Source organism: Engystomops pustulosus, chromosome 5 (genome assembly GCF_040894005.1).
Source record: "Engystomops pustulosus chromosome 5, aEngPut4.maternal, whole genome shotgun sequence".
Taxonomy (NCBI): Eukaryota; Metazoa; Chordata; class Amphibia; order Anura; family Leptodactylidae; genus Engystomops; species Engystomops pustulosus.
Window position 1 is genome coordinate 15409180 of NC_092415.1, and position 20878 is coordinate 15430057.

At 46.7% G+C, this 20878-nt stretch overlaps 1 protein-coding gene across 1 annotated transcript in view; it reads right to left on the reverse strand.

Moving 5' to 3' along the window:
* The window catches only part of NSMCE2 (NSE2 (MMS21) homolog, SMC5-SMC6 complex SUMO ligase), a 125403-nt gene that overhangs the window by 73275 nt on the left and 31250 nt on the right, over positions 1-20878 (reverse strand). The window contains exon 3 of the mRNA XM_072151204.1: positions 13330-13436. Coding sequence (XP_072007305.1) covers positions 13330-13436 — 107 coding nt within the window. The remainder of the gene's footprint in view (positions 1-13329; positions 13437-20878) is intronic.

The following is a 20878-nucleotide window of genomic DNA, read 5'->3' on the forward strand; positions in this document are numbered from 1 at the left end:
AATGAGTCAAAGGGGCTCCAGGATCCATTAAAACCTATGGAGGCCGGAGCCCCTCAGGCTCATTTGCATACAGCCCTTCATCCTGGTGGTAGATCCCTTTAATGCATTGATGGTGAGGGGATAGCTTAAATTTGACTAAGAGGGGGCCCTGGGATTGAGAGTGAAGGTATTATTTTATGTAGTGTCTCCTTAACAACCCCATGGAGATGTTTTACCAGGACACGCAGGACGGCTTGTGAGAAGGTAAGAGGAGACTGGCACGAGGCCACTGCCAACACCCGGATGCTGCCAGTGTGCACAGAGCCAGGGAGGTGTTTGCTTCTCGAGCTGCAAGGCCCATTGCATCATGTGCACAATGATTTCTTCAGGTGCCTCCAAAGGCGACAAGACTAGTAGGTAAGTTCTTCCGTCTTAGGAAGAAAAATATCCGAAGACTGGGTGCCGAATATATATCGCCCAATGTGACCTCACAGGCCTTACAACCACTAGGACTTCACTTCTTTGTCCTCACCCTTGCCTGTCATTGTGCTGACCCTTAAATCACTGGTAAACTTTGCAGGAAAAGGTATCTAACGTTCATTACTGCTTTGACCTCAGCTTCTTTATTGTGCGGACCCTGCTCCACCTGCCCTGACCCATACCATGCCCTGCCTACCAGATAAAATTAATGCCGCCTGCCTTGACCTTGGTTTGTTTACTGACCACATCTAGGCCTGTCCCTTTACTACTGCACATTGTTGCCTCTCAACCTGCTTGGGTAAACTCTCCCTAAAAGAAGACTACTTAAAGGTAACCTGTCACCACTCCCCCACCCCCCAGGTCAGATACAAAATGTCCTTTCTAAATTCCCTCTTATGTGAAATATCCCGTTTACCTATTAAAAAAATCTTTCCCAAAATCAGGAAAACCTGTATCTTCTCATCCCATTTTTACATAAGATGAGTCAAGTTCAGTGGTTGCAGGGGTAGTGTCACTTAAAGGGACCTGGTTTGGATGCATTTCAAAAAACAACATGTGACCTGTCTGTGCTGCAGACTCCTCAGCTCTCAGCCCCCACCTTTGTGCTCCTGTACAGCTTCTCTCTCCTGCTCCTTCTCAGAGCTCACAGCCTGGTGAGATGACATCAATAGGAGAGGGAGCACAAAGGTCAGGAGTTCTTTTTTGAAATGCATCCAAATCAAAGCCCAAACCCTGGGACTACACAGAGGATTCTGTCGGGTTGCAAGGTAAGTTATAACATAGAAAGTCAGATGCACATTGCAGGTGTCATGGGCTTCTGTAACCTGTTTTTAGTGAAAATAAGGTCCCTGGTGACGGGTTCCCTTTAAGACACCAAAAAAAATATATAGAACCAAAAAAATAAGCTATTTGTGTCAAATTAAATGATAAGAATCTCACCTTTCTAATCAGATCACAACAAATGTATGGTTCTGTGTGCTACAGAACTGGAGCTATGTTTTTAGCGGCCTGTATCTCCGGTTCTGTAGTTCACAAATCCATAAGCCTGGTGCCATATGAAAGATGAGATCCTTATCTTTAAATTGACACCAAGATGTTTCTAGGAGCTGTAGTACAGAAGATGGGGGATTCTAAAGTGACACTACCCTTAAAACTTTATTCATCTCATGTGAAAATGGGATGAGAAGAGTCATATTTGCCTTTGGAGGAGATTTTAGTGACACATAAAAGACATTTCATCTCCTACTTGAGGGGCCTGTTACTTTAGTGAAGTTAGTGACCTCTTCTCTTTGAAGAAGTTGTTTTTCCTGTGGTCAAGTCCAGATGGGGGTTAAAGGGTATAAACGCTGCATCGATAAAGCTTGAACTCGGAAACCCAATATAGAGAGCCCTAAGCAAAAGATATAGAGAATTCACATCTCTCAAAACAGACAACACAGAAATGTGACTAAATATTGGTTGTACAATCTAACCCCGGGTACGGAACGGTGCCGCACCATACCGCTCAGTGCGCCCATTGCCGGCCTATGGGGGGGGAAGTATATACGACATATATGTATGTGTATATACGTCCCCCATCGGCCGTGTGGATGAAGCCTAAGGGACATTTAGGGTCAGTTCTGGCTTTGGGCTTCTCTAAAGCTGCCATATAAAGTGCTATTACTATACTAAAAAAATATGGATACCTCGTGACACATATATAGCTCCCATTATGAGTCAAAGGGGTCCATCAGCTACCATGTAGATCAATGAGCCAGCTCCACGTCAAACATGACGTACCAAAGTTTAGTTACCAAAACTTTCCTTCTTTTACCGAAAATTGATAAAAAGTTGAACACAATGAAAACAGGGAGAAACGGGGGCCCCCCCCCGTGCTGACAAAAAGCAAAACACTATTGTATTTTCACAGCCGCTCCTGTGCTCTATGAGCTCATAAGAACAACACAATCTGGTTTCCGATATAGCAGAGCTAACAGAGCGGAGGACAGCACAGCAGCTCCGGCATGTGAAGGACACTTCCTTTTATATATGACAGAGGAAGGAAGAAAATATCGGCCCAATTAATACACAACCAGAAGCCGCAGGGACTGTATGGAGAAAACCGGAGGCGCCAGCACCCGGAAAAAGAGGAACGCAATCCGATTATCAGTGCGTGTACGGGAAAGCTCAGACATGACCATCGCCTGCGCTAAATCATCACAGCGTGGGGCCCCTGGTCCTCAATACAGGTTAAAGAGAGATCAAAAAGTCCATGATACTGCAGCCAATGTTCTGTATTGTCCCTGGAGAGATGTGTAATCAGACCATTGGGTATTTTGTTAGTAGCAGCAGGGCTGTGAAACATGGACTTATGTTCCAGGATTGTAGTTTCTCCGAGTACACTGGGGGTGTGTCCTCACACTGCTGCGCTCTGTACCCATTGCAGTCAATGTTACGTATTACCTATTGAGTGGTGTAATTATACCTTTGTGTATATTGTCGAACTGTACATCGTGTCCTATCTGAAGGCAGCATGTTATAGAGCAGGAGGAGCCTAGAACAGCAGACCCGCGCCCGCACTGCTCCGGAGCAGTGACCGCGCAGCCGCGGGCCTGCTGTTCTGCGTATGCGCAAACGAGTCATTCTGGTAGGATGATTGAAGAGGCTACTGGGCCGTGGAGTAGCCGCGTCGTGTAGCCTCAGCTCCTGCTACTCCACACCCCAGTAGCCTCATTAGAAAATGTACATATTAGGCAAATAAAAGTTACTTAAAAATTACGGGGACCTTAAAAGGGCTAATCCTCACGTCCAATAGATGCACCTACCACCTGATCTACCTTTATAGGTAGATCTGTGGTGGTAGGTTCCCTTTAATAGGAATCCATATGTGACAGTCCTGCTGCTTCTAACAACATACACAAAGGTCTGATTACACATCTCTCCAGGGACAATACATAACTCTGGTAACAGATCCCTTTAAGTAGCCTGTAACATGTGAGGCAATAATGCATAAGATAGACGTGACATAATGAATCACTTCTTGGAAATAATGGCCACACATACAACAACGCAACAAACAGTGAAGGTAAGTGGGAACAGCGAGTAACACAACAGCCGGAAGAGCCGAGTGCACACAGGATCCCCTGCAGCCATGACATTTCCTAGTACACTTAAAGGGACCCTGTCCTCTCCGGGGTCACATCAGAACTAAACGTGTCCTTAAAGGGGATGTGTCCTGCATCATTGGAAAAATACTGAGAGATCTTCACTGTTATTTCTATGCACATGTTGGTGCACGAAAGGCGGGAAGTTGGGCCAAAGGATATGAGCCTCAGAGCCGCTGCCTATACCTTGCTAAAGGTATAGGAAAAAACAAAAACTAAAACTAAATTTCTTCCTATTCCATGGAGACCCCTGGGTCATTTCCTCCATTCAACCAGAAACCTACTGGGGCTCATTTACTAAGGGTGGTGGATCGCACTTTCATCAGACTGTTCACAGTTTTCGGGGATTACACGGCTTTGACAGGTGTCTGCACTGAGAGTGTGTCGCACGCCATCGGATTGCGCTGCTTTCATGTGACAGAAATGGGGGGGGGGCGGGCCATTGGACGATCCGACTGATTCGGACTGAGCGCGGGATTTAACTTTCCAATTGCGTCGCAAGCCCCAGCACTTACATGCACCAAGAAGAAGAAGGTGAACTCCGGTGGACCTGAGCGGGGAAGCGACACATGCAGGATCTCGGGCGCACAATCTTAGTGAATCGCGGCACAGGGCATTATACACGGACAATGCACTTACATGCACCGGGAAGAAGAAGGTGAACTCCAGGGACCTGAGCGGGGAAGCGACACATGCAGGATATCGGGCGCACGATCTTAGTGAATCGCGGCACAGGGCATTATACACGGACAATGCACTTACAAGCACCGGGAAGAAGAAGGTGAACTCCAGGGACCTGAGCGGGGAAGCGACACATGCAGGATATCGGGCGCACGATCTTAGTGAATCGCGGCACAGGGCATTATACACGGACGATGCACTTTTGGGGAACTCTGTCGGGCGGGTAAGTAAATGTGTACTGACTAGGAGCAAGATCTGGGTCTCTACGTAGGGAATTTCAGAGAACTTTTGGTCCCCACTTCCCCAAAAAAATGGTTGGACTCCAACTACTAGACACTCAAATTATTGATAAGTGTCTTCAGTGGCAAAACCCCTTTAATTAGAAGTGGATCCACGATTAGGAAAACATGGACACAGCGGGGGGGCATGGATGGAAATCTACCATCAAAATCCATCCTGATAGACCAGGGACATTACTCAGAACCAGGCACCGGGACTGTGGTATCTTCTTATATTTCTTATCTATGGACTCCTTCCTTCTAACAGCAGCTTTCATAATTATGCTAATGAAGGGAGTCTGAAAGGGATCCTGGGGGTCGCACTATCACAGCTCCCCACCCAGTGCTGTAGCTTCACAGGCCATTAAACTATCTGCTCCCTCAGCTCCTGCACAGTCTAACAGCCTGAGAAGCTGGAGCACGGAGGGGCTTTGGTAATGCAACACAGATCCCTTCTGGTTCAGGAGCAAAATTTTTAAAGTTGATTTTAGAAGGAAAGAGTCCACGGATAACAAATATAAGAAGATACCACAGCCTGGATCTATGAGTAATGTCCCTGGTTTATCATGGTCAGGCACGTGCTGACCAGTGGTGTCAGTGCCATTAGGATCCCCACAGGTCCCGGTCACCCTAATGCAGTGAAGTACTTGGCTATTTCCAGCAGTGGCAAGAGAATGAATGCAGTGTCAGGGCACATGCACATCATGGGTGATAGTGATGGGCAGAGGTCCCAGGGGCCGTTTTCCCTCTATCCTGCGAAAGGGGGCTAACTTTAATCTTAAAAGCTCAGTGTTACCCCATGTGTGGTCAGAAAAACACGTACAAAATATCCAAATTGTGTACCATGGCTTCTCCTTTGCAGATCCTCTCAGTACGAGTGGAGACCTAGCTGCTGTGACTCCCTCCCCCCTGTATACAGTTTCTGTGCCACTTTGGGGTTTCAATAAGCCCTAAAATATGCGAAGATGCTGCTGCTTCACGTTCAGATATGAGACAGGAGGAGCTCTGCAGGGAATGTGCTCCGATGCCGGGAATAGCGCAGATACAGGCGCATTCCCACCCTTCCTGGTGTTTACATGGCGCGACTATCCTCCACAGATCTCTGTCTTGTAAGGAGGAAGTCTTCCTTGGAAGTTCAAAGCCGATGGGCTCCTGGAGCCTTTTGTATGTAAATAAAGTGGTAAGTCTTCCCATGCAGCCAGAAATAGCCCCCGGGGCCGGGTTCCTCATGTCCTGAGCGACCTGTGTATGCGCCCCCCCTGCGCGCTCTGGCCACTCAGATGATGGCCCCCGAAGAGGAAGCAAACGTTTCCTGCTTCCCTGCCAGCGAGGCTGTGAGAACGTTTCCCCGTTGTGACTCTAAACAGAGCGTTCTCCACAATTCGGTCCCCCACAGAGGAAAATGTAAGTTCCAAAAATCCAAAGATTTCCTAAAACAAACCCTCCCCCGTGACTATAATGTGACAGCTGCACAGTCCATGCCACACATTAGCTCCAAACATCTGATGTGAATTTGCATGAAACATGAAGACTTGGTTCACCGAGAGGGCACCGTGTCCCGTCTCCTGGTCTAATCTACCAATTACAGGAGCTCACCGGGGTCAGAAAAACATGGCTGAGATTTAACCACCACTCAAGGCACAATCTGTGGTCACAGTTGCTGACCCTGCGGATGTACAAAGCCTGAGTCAATATCCAAACTAAGCCCCGAGGTTACTCCAATGCAGAATGTGATCTTCATCCATCTTGGCATCTCTGACTGTAAATTTGCCATTCTCTCTGTACTAGTGAGTGGAGACCTAGCAGCTGTGACTCACTCTTCCCCATCCCCCTTATTATGGCACATTCCAGACTTCCACCATAAATCTACAGAACCACATTCTCCAAGTGGACCATTCACCACCTCACACATGTAGTGATGAACATGGAGGGGCTACGTCACAGATTACGGGGCACTTTGAATTTTCTTTCTAGCCCCCAAGCTCTGACCATTATAATCCTCTTCACTGTCAGAGAGGAGGTGCTGAAGCAGAGGAAGAGGGGGCGTGTGCAATGCTAATCTTCTCAGTATCTCAGTGTTGGAGAAGACACGCCTTCTCTGCTCCAGCTCCTCCTCTCCGACAGTGGAGAGGTCAGATACTGGAACTGATCTCTCAGCAACAGTAGGGGCTAGGAAGAAAATTTAAGGAATCGCTAAATCAGCAAAGCAATGGGATGTTAATTTCTACATGTGCGAGGTGGTTAAAGAGCCTCTTTAAAGTGTAAATCAGCTTTTTTGGGGGGTGAGGTCTAGACTGCTAATGTTTTGCAATACATCTTCCCCACCTTCCTTCCCTCAGAGGGTTTTCCGACATTTCTAACTTGATCTACTATTAAAACGAAAGGCCTTTGACTTATACCCAGACTTTGCCCTGACCTTGGCTTATCTGAGACTCTTCCCTGCCGGATCTCCCGCTGCATCTCATCAGTGTCTGCCAACCATCTTGGGATTAGGATGAAAATGGACACGATCACCAAGGACTTGGGCCCAAAACAAATTGATGAAGTGAAACAGGTCCATAATTCACTAACTGACCCTTTTGTTCTGGGACATTGGGTCTTGGGCCAATAGTATGTGTCCAACATCCATGTGCAAGCAGGAAATTCCTCTTCAAAGTCCATGATGGTTCAAAGACGTGGGGTTGGTGCTACCACCGGGTTTCAATCATCACAAGTCTACACTAGTGTTGTGGCCTCTGATCACAGATCTATAAGGCGAAAGACATTCCTATAACTTTATTTGGATACTTCTCCTACTAAAATATTGTATAAAATATTAATAAAAATGTTACCAGAAAAAAATTGGATAATAAAGGTTTACAAAAAAAAATGTGACCCCCATGAATCTGTTCTGCATATAAGATGAATTTACGGAATAATGATATTATTAATTAATACAGAAAGCTTCCATCGCAGCTGGATATATCTATGACATGAAACAGGGGGCACAGGATGTGTATTTACAGGGGGATTCTAGGGGAAATTTTCTTATCAGCTCTGAAACAGATGAAAAGAACCTACCAGGAAAGACAACATTTTCAGAGCGTATTCTTAATACTTCCTCCGCAACAAAAAGATGAGAACGTCAGATTATTCATGTGTGTACAGTAACATAATGTCTAAGTCACACCACATCCTCACTGAGCACGCGGGGGGCGAGATAACCCTAACAGACAAACTGCCGGGGTGAGGCGGGTTATTGGATCATAATCGTTCATTTGCCCTAAACCTATATAAAACATACAATAATATTTTAAATATAACCCACTGCCTTATTATCTATTGGGATGGTTAGTGAGTCTGCAATGATCAACAGTAACAGTAAATATACAGAGGTATAAGGGTGGTGTATGTGACGGTCAATCACTGTGTGTGGGAGGGGTATCAGGACTCTCCCTGTCAATCACTGTGTGTGGGCGGAGTAATCAGGACTATCCCTGTCAATCACTGTGTGGGCAGAGTAATCAGGACTCTCCCTGCCAATCACTGTGTGTGGGCGGAGTAATCAGGACTATCCCTGTCAATCACTGTGTGGGCAGAGTAATCAGGACTATCCCTGCCAATCACTGTGTGTGGGCGGGGTAATCTGGACTCTCCCTGTCAATCACTGTGTGAGAGGGGGATAATCTGGACTCTCACTATCAGTCACTGTGTGTGAGCGGGGTAATTAGGACTCTCCCTGTCAATCACTGTGTGTGGGAGGCGTAATCAGGACTCTCACTGCCAATCACTGTGTGTGGGCGGAGTAATCAGGACTCTCACTGTCAATCACTGTGTGTGGGCGGAGTAATCAGGACTCTCACTGTCAATCACTGTGTGTGGGCGGGGTAATCCGGACTCTCCCTGTCAATCACTGTGTGTGGGCGGAGTAATCAGGACTCTCCCTGTCAATCACTGTGTGTGGGCGGAGTAATCAGGACTATCCCTGTCAATCACTGTGTGGGCAGAGTAATCAGGACTATCCCTGCCAATCACTGTGTGTGGGCAGGGTAATCTGGACTCTCCCTGTCAATCACTGTGTGAGAGGGGGATAATCTGGACTCTCACTATCAGTCACTGTGTGTGAGCGGGGTAATCAGGACTCTCCCTGTCAATCACTGTGTGTGGGAGGCGTAATCAGGACTCTCACTGTCAATCACTGTGTGTGGGCGGGGTAATCCGGACTCTCCCTGTCAATCACTGTGTGTGGGCGGAGTAATCAGGACTCTCCCTGTCAATCACTGTGTGTGGGCGGAGTAATCAGGACTATCCCTGTCAATCACTGTGTGGGCAGAGTAATCAGGACTATCCCTGCCAATCACTGTGTGTGGGCGGGGTAATCTGGACTCTCCCTGTCAATCACTGTGTGAGAGGGGGATAATCTGGACTCTCACTATCAGTCACTGTGTGTGAGCGGGGTAATCAGGACTCTCCCTGTCAATCACTGTGTGTGGGCGGAGTAATCAGGACTCTCCCTGTCAATCACTGTGTGTGGGTGGGGTAATCAGGACTCTCTCGTCAGTCACTGTGTGAGGGTAGGTTATTCAGGGCTGCCCATGTCTCTCCTAGGAGTCCCGTCAGAATTTGTCATACTTTTTGCTGAGAAACATTGCTCCAAACGCTATAAATCTACATATCAGAAAACTCTGCTCATCTCCCACTTTCATACCCTCCTCTCAAAAAGAAAGCAGAAATCACTCACAAGTTTACTTTAATAAATTCTCAGTTTAAAAAATAACAAAAAAGAAATACTCTGCAAAGCAACACACCTGTAATATGAATCCATATTTCACAGCCCTGCTGCTACTAACAACATACACAAAGGTATGATTACACACAGGGACAACGACTACCACAGCCTACAGAGAGCTAAGTGCACAGCAGTGTGAGGTCACACACTTGGAGAATCTACAATCCTGGTATATAAAATGCAGATATCACAGTTCTGCTGCTACTTAGATACAGGTCTGATCACACATCTCTTCAAGGACCAAACCAAAAGGTAAACTTCCCTTTAAGCAGCAATCGGTCTGGCAGATAAAGCCAATAGTTCCTCCACGCTGACTTGAGGCTTCTGTGCTCTTGATAGATAACACATGTAAAGGATAAGTAGTTCCATGTACTGTCACCAAACCATCCATCTGATGGAAGAGGGGCTGTTATCACCCCCCAACCCCCAAGATATGGGACACGTGTCCTGAGATACTGTGACAATGACACAACTCCACCGCTGATAATACCACCAGGGTGACAGGTTTAAAGGGAAGTTCACTATCAACCCAGGACACAAGTCTCCCCCGAGTGAAGTGATTGACACAACTAAAACTCAGAAAACCGAGCTTCATACAGCGTTATCATTAAAGGGATTGTCCAGCGTGGCTCTGCATAATCTGATCTGACATAGTGCAGCATATATAATGGCCCGGATGACACGGCAGTGATATATAGTGACAGTGATACTTTTCCAGTAACCTGATCGCCTCTTAGTAACTTCTGGGGAATGCACTTACCGGCCTTGGGAATATTTCCAGAAACACAGCTCACCCCAATTCATCGGGCTGACACATCGCATTAAGGGGCTTCTCTGGGATGACCAAAGTGTTAGTGTAGGCGCCCGGTACAGTAAATGACATACAGACCCTTTCCTACATCAATAGGCCAATGACTGTGTTATGTCCGTGTAATGTACTCGTCATATCACCCTCATGAATTTCTCATAATATAGGCAGCCCCGACACAGAGCCCCGGGCCGGCCCCGCGACACAGAGCCCCGGGCCGGCCCCGCGACACAGAGCCCCGGGCCGGCCCCGCGACACAGAGCCCCGGGCCGGCCCCGCGACACAGAGCCCCGGGCCGGCCCCGCGACACAGAGCCCCGGGCCGGCCCCGCGACACAGAGCCCCGGGCCGGCCCCGCGACACAGAGCCCCGGGCCGGCCCCGCGACACAGAGCCCCGGGCCGGCCCCGCGACACAGAGCCCCGGGCCGGCCCCGCGACACAGAGCCCCGGGCCGGCCCCGCGACACAGAGCCCCGGGCCGGCCCCGCGACACAGAGCCCCGGGCCGGCCCCGCGACACAGAGCCCCGGGCCGGCCCCGCGACACAGAGCCCCGGGCCGGCCCCGCGACAGAGAGCCCCGGGCCGGCCCCGCGACAGAGAGCCCCGGGCCGGCCCCGCGACAGAGAGCCCCGGGCCAGCCCATAAAGACCCTGCGATAGAGCGATGGATATACTAGTACATGAGAAGTGACAGTAATATAAGCAGCAGGCTTAGAACCATCACAATTCATAATACATGTACAGAAGTCATTGACCCTCAATGTGAGCACTATTTAGCCGTTATACCCTCCCGCTCCCCCATCATGTGGAATCCACCATCTGACCTCCCAAAGCAAACCGGATGGAGGTCACATTGGGCTTCTGATGTCCCTTTAATCAATACTCTCATCATTGCACTAATTACTATTATCGATCTGTGACGTAACCTGGGGCAGTGACGCAGCTTGCTGACCTAGCCCTGGATCTAAATACCCTCTCCTGCAGCCTCTAAATTTCACTCATCTCATATAAAACCCGTCTCTTCTCTGCTCATTTTTACATGGAGATTTGTTTTTTTCTTAATTTTTGGAGAGGTCACATAAAAGAGGGAATTTTAGAAAGGACATTTCATCCCTGACCCGAGGGGCTGCTGGTGTAATGGGGTAAAATCCAGTAACAGATCCTTCAATGTATATGAATGGCATTTCCCTTCTAGTTATATAAATGGTACATTCCAGCATACAGGCCGCCCCTGGACTGACCCGGGAGGGAGAGACTATGACAAAAACAGGGGCAGTCACTTCCTGGAAGTCATTGTGACCCATAATATGAGCGCGAGCCGTGATATAACCATTCAGAGATGATCAGGACTAACCGGATTCTTTTAAGCAATCGCTAAAACGTACAATTCCCGCTGCTGACGGCTCTGGTTCTCATCACTACCTGCGTGTATGGGACATTTCTTAGAAGACGGGGTGTGTTATTATACCGTGTGTGTATTACGCAATGCTGAACAATGACGGGATTGTCAGACACACAACATAATGACACGCAGATGTAATGTGACCTGGAGCGTAAGAGCTGACAATCTAAACTATGGGAAGGTATCTGAGAAACAAAACGTTGGCAACCACATATGTAAAAGAAAGAAGAATCCATTCTTTACCAAGATCTCTCTCTATGACGGGCTTCATGCTTGCTGCAGGCAGTGGAAGGGTTAACGGATGATTGACAGGCCGGGCATGCACCTGGCAAACCATTCTCTATGACAGTCCGTGCAGAGTGCATGCCCCGCCGATCCACCTCAATTCATTAGAGGGAACCTCATCTCTTCATTATTGCAAGTTATACCCTTCCCCATGGTATAGGGAATAACAATCAGTAAGTGTCCCACTACTATGACCACCATTGAACACTACAACCCCCAGCAACCTGGAGAATTGGGTCCAGTTCTCATTAATGGGTGGAGCGAGAGGATGAGCATGTGAACTGCCACCCCACTGAAAACTATGGGGGTGCTGGTAGTTACTGGGCACACCGCTATGGTACCTCTAGCAGTCAATTAGACAGTAAATGGAAGCGCTGTGGTCAGCAATTTCTGACACTCCCATACTAATGATGGACGAGCACGAACCTCTTTAATATATTTTGCTCCACTGATTTCAACCCAGTAGGATTTATTTCTTCACCCTGATTATGCTAATTAGACTCTCTACTAAGAGGGGCGGTCCTGAACAGCAGCAGAGACCGCCCAGTTGTTCGAGAGAAAACTCCAGTTACTCCAGATTCAGTGGAGCTTAGGAACGGTTGGATACATGCTTTTATATACACATAAAAGCCTTTTGCTATATACTGTGATATTTTCTTATATTTTATGCCATAATCCTTTAGGAGACGGATATTAAATTTTGAAGGAATTTTGTTTGTACTAATCTATCGGGGTTATAAGATTAACTCCAAGGGGTTGCCTGTATCTTTGATAGTAATGTTCACTTTCACCTATGGGATCCAAGTGATCCGTTGCAGTCAGAAGCGTTTATTTTATAATTGCAACCTCAGACAAAATTTTTTTTGGTCTCAGTGACAATTGGCTTTTAAAACTTTTTGGTAGTCAAGATCCAGAATTAACAAAAATTCTTAACTGCAGACACCTTTGATAACTCTTACTCCTTACAGCTGATCATTGTAGCCTGGGACTAAAGTACAGTACATTACCAACATCCAGAGGTCCGTTTGTAACTAGGGGTTGTATGTAAGTCAAGTGTATACTGCATTACCGCAAAAGACGTTTACAGCGAAATTCCTGCTAATAACCAGATTCAGTGGAGAGTCACCTACGAATGCATGGAGAGCTGGTGGAGGGTCCTCTTCTGGCGCTGAATGTACGTCCCTGTGTGCAACTGATAACCTGCCGATCAGCGCTATGAAGGAGCTGGAGCACCCTAGTAGAAAGGTGCTGTACAGATGCACTGGCACCCGTGCGCCCATTTATACAATAAAACTTTATTGATTAGAGAGAACCACTGTACAATGTATAGAATGTCATTTTCCATTAGACTTTGTAATTCACTTCCTCACTATCTTACCCGGCTAACAGTACCGATCCATCACACGATGAGAAGTGGGACTTTACCTACTATATGTGTTGGGGTTAGGAATACTTTGTATAGCAAAATACTAACTAGAGAAGAGCTGTGTCTCGTCCCCATTATTACCTTCCGCACGGTTTCCTCCACCGCAGATATGTACTGGTTCAGGTCTCTGTTCAGTGCGGCGTATTCCAACATGACGGACTCCAAATTGTCCACGTCTGTGGGGTCACCTGTGGAGACACAACAAGGATGGTCAGATAATTTGCTGCATAATTTTATGTATGTCACATCCCAGCTTCCGTAGTCGAGTAACGCTCTTTATAAACGTTAATCATCTCACTCTTCGTCTGTTTTTAAGAGGAGATCAAAGATTTTGATTATCAGCACCTAATGGGCTCTGGTATCTGGGACTCATACACATTTTCCACTGTATAGAAGCAAATCAATATTGTATTTTCGGCAGGTTTATAGAGAAGACATGAAATTTGCAGGAAAATCTGCAACACAACTGACAAACTGGAAAGCAAATCCACAAACATGACCCAACATACTAATACTAAACATAATAGTTGTGGATACACATGTAATAAATCTGTGCACTGGTTACTGTTATTATACAGAATTGATACTTTGTGTCTTGTGTTCTTCTACATAAAACACAAACAGACATTGAGACTCTCCACTATGGCATCTCCTTGTAATATCATGAATTTGTGGATTGCGGAGGACAGCGCCCCTACTGGCCGGACTATGAATATCGTCTGATCTCCTGAAATATCATCAATGTGCAAAGCAACGATAATGGTTGTGTGTCTGCACCAGCATTACAGTCTACGGATACCTACATAGACGTATAGGGGGGAGATTCAGGACTGCTTCTGTGCACACTTTGCAGCCGGCGACTTTTCAGGTTTTTTCACGGTAGGACCTGGAGTAGAAATAAAAATGCTGCGCAGCCCCTCACCGAATACATTATGAAGCCGGATGCTCTTATCCGTCTGCTCCAGAGTATAATAAATATCCCCCCATAGAACAGTTTAAAATAAGATTCCAATAACCTGAAGAAGAGCGCAGGATGAAGGCGATCTATTATACTATAACACACTTTACATATAAATCTATACGATACAGAAATTCCATACAGTTGGGGAAAGGTGTGGATTTTTCTACATTTTTTACATGTATTTTCCCTGTTGTTCTCTATCCGTGTTGAACCATAATTCAACTTTTAACAAACTTTGCAGAAATCAGTAGACCAGGGTGTGCACCCGATAGTGCGGTGTTTGGTCCTTATGTAACATATGAACTTCATTTAAGCAGTTTTTCCACTATGAATTTCCTCCGATCTAAAAGCACTACAGAGAAAACCTAGCTGCTGTGACTCACTACTACCCCACCCCTCTCCATAGGCCTCTATGTTATTTGGCATCTGAATCAGCCATGGATTGTGTCTGTGTAATGTGACGTATGTGGTGTGCAGTCTTCATTTACAAGAAGTTTTTCCCTTTTAAATGTCTGCATTCCTAAAACTAGAGAGAGTACACCTAGCTGCTGTGACTCACTACTACCCCTCCTCTCTCCATAGGCCTCTTATTTGACATCTGAATCCGCCACCATCTGTCTTTGTGTAATGCAACTTAAGTGATGTGTAATCTTCCTTTACAAGAAGTTTCTCCCTATCAAATTTCTGTTGCCCTAAAACTCTACAGAGAAAACCTAGCTGCTGTGACTCACTACTACCCCACCTCTCCCCATAGACTTCTATGTCATTTGACATCGCAATGTCCACATTTGCCTACAGACACTGAAAATGTCAAACAAAGCTAAAAAACAGGGGCGACCCGAGAGAAGAGCCGCAGCACTGCCGGTTGCTCCAAGCAAATCTGACTCCGCCCACAGTGCACTTGCATGCTGATTTGCTTATCCACATAAATATGATGATCTCTGCATTGCTTCCCCGGCTTGTAGTCATAATTATATGTTTGTGCTCCTATGAATGCCCCCTACATCTCCGATTTATTGGTTTTAGAGGATTATTGAACATGATAGACACCGTTTAAAAATTCTAATGCCCGAATTGACAGCTGCAGAATACTTTCTAGTCTCCACACATTAGAAGAATGAAAGAATTATCCTATAAATGGAATCAGGTATTTCACCTATGAGCAGCTCACCTGTGCAGTCCAATTCCCTGCATATAGCCCCCTCTAGCTGTCAGAGATGGCACTACATCTCTATATACATGCCGAATATTACGATGAGCACTGAGCTTCCCCTATCCCAGTGCATATAGATTATGTATTCTCCGTCACCCTCACTCTCACATCGTAACGCCTCCTATTTCCCATAAACACATCTCATCTTTGTGAATGAAATCAGATCTCTCGCTCCCAGCGTCTGAATTGTAGGTGTTTTCCAAGTTCCTTAAAAGGTTACGAGATTTGCTATGAAAGCTTTTTTTCTCCTCTCTTTAATGGATTGGGCAATGCGATGGTCACATTCGGACACTTCCTTCATTTATTTTTATATTGCCGAACACCTAACAATGAGGCAACAAGTGATAATGATGTGACTCAGCGGCCGGAATCTGAACTATGGCGGTAATAACACATATAGAGGTTCTTGTGGCTTGTGAAATATCATTTAATTCGCCTATTGGAGAGTAAACAATATAATGATTCACCGTGGACGTTCAGTGGGGTGAGCCGAGGTCGCAGGAGGTCACACCCTGGGGATGCAATGGATTTGTTGTTATTATTATCAGGAGATCAACCGTGCCACAAACTGGAATGTCCACTAATAATACTAATAATAATTTATTTATATAGCGCACACAGATTACGCAGCGCTGCACAGATCTTGCCAAATCAGTCCCTGTCCCCAATGGGGCTCACAATCTACTCATCCTACCAGTATGTTTTGGAGTGTGGGAGGAAACTGGGTGTGGGAGGAAACTGGAGGACCCAGAGGAAACCCACGGAAACAGTCCTTTTTTTATCAGATGTTGACCCTGGGTGGGACTTGACCCAGGACAATGCCAAGAGGTGTCAGGTGTCCAGGGATGCATGTCCGTCTATGACCAGGGTCGTGTCTCTCGGACAATGAGACATAACACTCTTGCCGGGTTAGGGGCAGATAACCTGGTGCGAGTATCGGTCAGATTTACTGACCTGAGGACCAAAAACTCATAGTTGTGTTTGATCTGAATTACCTTTCATACGAAGAGTCATCTGCAACTCCTAAGAATACAACAGCTGTGGATGTCTGCAGCAGCACAGACTTTGATATATGGATAGTAGCTTCTCCAAGTGTAGACTGTAAGCTCTTGTGATCAAGACCCTCACTCCTCCGGTTCCATATGACTGTTATTACTCTGTAAATGTATTATTTTATTTGTATATGTTCCCCATAATGCTACAGAATTAGATGGCGCTATATAAAGATCATTATTATCATTATTAATTGCCCTGGGGACATGTCCTCACACTGCTGTGCTCTTTACAGCCAGTGTTCGGTATTGTGTAATTAGACCTTTATGTGTGCAAGTAGCAGCAGAACTGTGAAATATGCATTTATATAGCAGGATTGCAGCTTCCCCAAGTGCACTGGCAAATGTTCTCACACTGCAGTGCTCTTCGCTCTCTGCAGCCAGTGTTCGGTATCGTCCCTAAGGAGATGTGCAATCATGTATTGGTGTATGTTGTCAGTGGCAGCAGAACTGTGAAATATGGATTTATAGTCCAGTATTGTAGCTTCTCCAAGTGCACTGGGGATGTGTCCTCACACTGCTGTGCTCTGTTCTATTTGCAGTTAGTGCTAAGTATTGTCCTGGAGAGATGTGTAATCAGACCTATGTGTACGCTGTTAATAGCATCAAGACATGTCCTCACACTGCAGTGCTCTGCGCTCTCTGCAGCCAGTGTTAGGTATCGTCCCTAAAGAGATGTGTAATCATATATTAGTGTTTGTTGTTAGTAGCAGCAGAACTGTGAAATATGGATTTATATTCCAGGATTGTAGATTTTCCAAATGCACTGGGGATGTGTTCTCACACTGCTGTGCTCTGTTCTCTTTGCAGACAGTGTTAGGTATTGTCCTGGAGAGAGGTGTAATCATACCTTTGTGTACGCTATTAGTAGCATCAAGACATGTCCTCACACTGCAGTTCTCTGTGCTCTTTGTACCCATTGTTAACTAAATGAAAACTCATGTACGGTAATTAGTTTCCCCCCCCCCCCATCTACAGAGCTAGATGAAGACTTTTTTTTAATTTATTCATTTTTTTTTGCAGGACAAGCTGAACATTTTATTATAGGGTATATATGGCTCTTAGGGTGTATATGTGGATTTTTTCATTATTATATTATTTTCCTGATTTTTATTTAAAAGTGGATTAATTATCATTAAAAAAATGTTTTATTCCCATTAAAAGGACTTGACAGGGGGGATCCTCCCATTGTTCATACGATTGCAAGCTGACGGACCACCAGCACCCCTAGACGGCAGCCATATGTAATGCACACATATGTCATAACCCTGCAGATGCCGTGTTCAGTATCGACAGCGGGATCTCAATGGTTGAGCAGTTGAGACATTGCAGCAAGAATCCAGTTGTTACTCCATTAGGATTGTTTGTTTTTTTGGGGGGCATTACAGATTCCGCTGAGGGTTATATACAAGTTCTATAGATCTCAGATAACTTCTGCTTCCTTCTACCTGAGCAAACGACACAGCGAAGAGTCATGATGACAAATATCGATATACCTAGCGACTATAGAAAAGCAGAATATGACTTTTGTCTGCCCGCTAAGCTACTGCTGACAACACAGCGAGTGCGGGAGTACAGAACTTTTGTTTGGCCCGGTTTCAGCAGGAACCTCTGTCAATCAAACGCTGCATGGGGCTGAGAGACCTGGAACTGGAGAAGGTCAATGACAGGAGGCTCACAAAACCTACAGTGCAAAAACAATAGGAAACAGTATTGTAGTAGGGGCCAACATGAAGGGCACAGGACTGTGTGACTGGCACTTAACGTCCAGAAGACACAAAAAACAAACCTCCCCCCCAATGAATAAAGCATCAGGTTAAAGGAAATCTACCACTAGGATGAAGGATAGTAAACCCAGTACACTTACATGGTGCTATGTGCCCCCTCTGGCAGGATCAGGTCTTCCTTTAGCTTCCTTTGCGCTTTTTTTAAGAAAAAAAATTACTTTGAAATTATGTAAATAAAACTGCAGTACAGAGGGGCTCAGGCAAAGCCCCCCCACAGAACCTCTAGATTATTTTAGAAGGGAGGAGGCCATACATAACAAATATAAGAAGATCCCACAGTCCCGGTGCCTGGATCTATGAGTAATGTCCCTGGTTTATCAGGATGGATTCTGATGATAGATTTCCCGAGATAACCCTTGGGATGGGTTGGGCATCAATTTACAAACTTACTAGCACAACCGATAGATGGCACTAGAGAGACAGGCTGCTCTGCCAAAATTTCCCATACCGAATCTTTTATCACTGGACTGAAGTGATACGTGGTTGGGTCTGGAATATCCCGCCTGCGCTCGGAGCATTTTACTTGGACCAAACTTGGTCTTGGCCAACTGATCTAAAGCTAAAAAATTTTTTTCCATGAATCATTGCCTCCAAAACATACCTGGGGTGCAAAGCAACTTCCCAGAGGGCAAATGCTACAAAAGATGGGTAGATATGGCAGCAGCCAAATTATGGACCTGATCACTAGGAATGAGCTTCCATTTGGGTTCTGGTTCACCTAAAAATGACCTGAAAGTTCAGTTTGGGTTTGAACACCACAACCTGAATGCTTATACTTCCCAGTCGCTGCTGTAAATTCCGCTATGTGTGCGCTGCCATCGCCCCTGTGAGCACCACTCTACGTGACGTCATCGGAGGGACAATCCAATTGCAGATGAACCCCCCATGTCATCGGGGAGGGACAATCCCAGTGCACATGAACCCCCCCATGTCATTGGGGAGGGACAATCCCAGCGCACGTGAACCGCCATTGACGTTTAAAGGGTTAGCGCATGCGACCAGTGCTGGCACCGATCGTGGGTGTTACCAGCAGGAGCTGAGCTTGAAAGCCAAACCCGGACTTCTGGCTGATGTTATGTGTGGAGCGGCTCATTGCGGTTCGGTTCCGCTCATCCATACTGTTCACCATAAAACAACAAACAGAAGGGAAGCGATGGCTGTAATATGCAGAGCATTTAGCCTGTGGTGCAGTCCCTAAAACCAGATTCTTAAAGGGGCATAACCCTCGCGTTATGATTGATGCGTCCAGACTTTGATGATTGCGGAGTTTACATAAAGCGCACCTGTAGAAACACAGAAGCCACTGCATTTATTATCCGCAGATTCTTCACGTCCTTGGAGATGAAAGCTGCGCTCCGCCTGCTCCGTCTCCTGGGAACATTAAGCAGTCACTCAGCACTCACTTTCCATGTGCAGAATGAGCACAAACAGCAGAAACCCGAGTGAAGGTATGTGTATCCTGCAGAAGCCGCGCAGCCACGTGCATGGCATTCCTTCCTCATGAGTCCTCCCGCCATTGTGGCACAAATCCTAGAAAGAAACACATCCCTCCACACGCAAACCCACATTTCCTTGAAGCTTCCTGCTCACTTAGAGGCAGAGTGAAGAATTATAGAGCTCAGGTAACCATCGCCCCAGGGGTCAGCGCAGACTGCCAACACGCAAGTCTGACCTGCTACACCTATAACTTCCTTCAGCGCTAACTCTGATGGATGGCAGAGAGAGCAATGTAAAGATACCTGGCCAAGATCCAGCTCCACTACCCTACACTAGGACGGTTGTAGCACCCCATTAGGAGGCCCCCAGAAGCAGAGTCGAGGTGAAGGGCCAAGGACAATGCACATCAGGGTGCCGCCTGATAGGCGCTTAGATGTGAGTAAGATGATACTAGGGGGTAACCTGCACCGCATGTATCATCAAAGTCTCCCCCAGCAAGGAAATCACCTCTAATCTGCACACTCACCTGCCAGAAGTGATCAGTTAGCCTGCGGTGCCCTCCCGCAGGGACTTGGGACCATTGAACAGAATGTAGTTCTAGCTGGGATTTAGGGTCACAAACCTGTTTAGGCATCTTTTACCTGGATCTGGTGAGCTACTTCAACACTACAGTGTGCTACTAAGATAAAGACCAGCACACATTACTTCCCTGTACCCGAGAGTGACCCAGAGCATGCGTCCGATGGAACAAGAGGATGCACATCCCAGAGCATGAACCCTGACGGACCGAGAGCATGCACATCCCAGAGCATGGACCCTGACGGACCGAGAGCATGCACATCCCAGAGCATGCACCCGACGGCCCGAGAGCATGCACATCCCAGAGCATGCACCCGACGGACCCAGAGCATGCACATCCCAGAGCATGCACCCGACGGACCCAGAGCATGCACATCCCAGAGCATGCACCCGACGGACCCAGAGCATGCGTCCGATGGAACAAGAGGATGCACATCCCAGAGCATGAACCCTGACGGACCGAGAGCATGCACATCCCAGAGCATGCACCCGACGGACCGAGAGCATGCACATCCCAGAGCATGCACCCGACGGACCGAGAGTCCCAGCAGAGTGAAGCCATGGACATTCCTGCACATGCGCCCAGTAGGCCTAGAGTGTG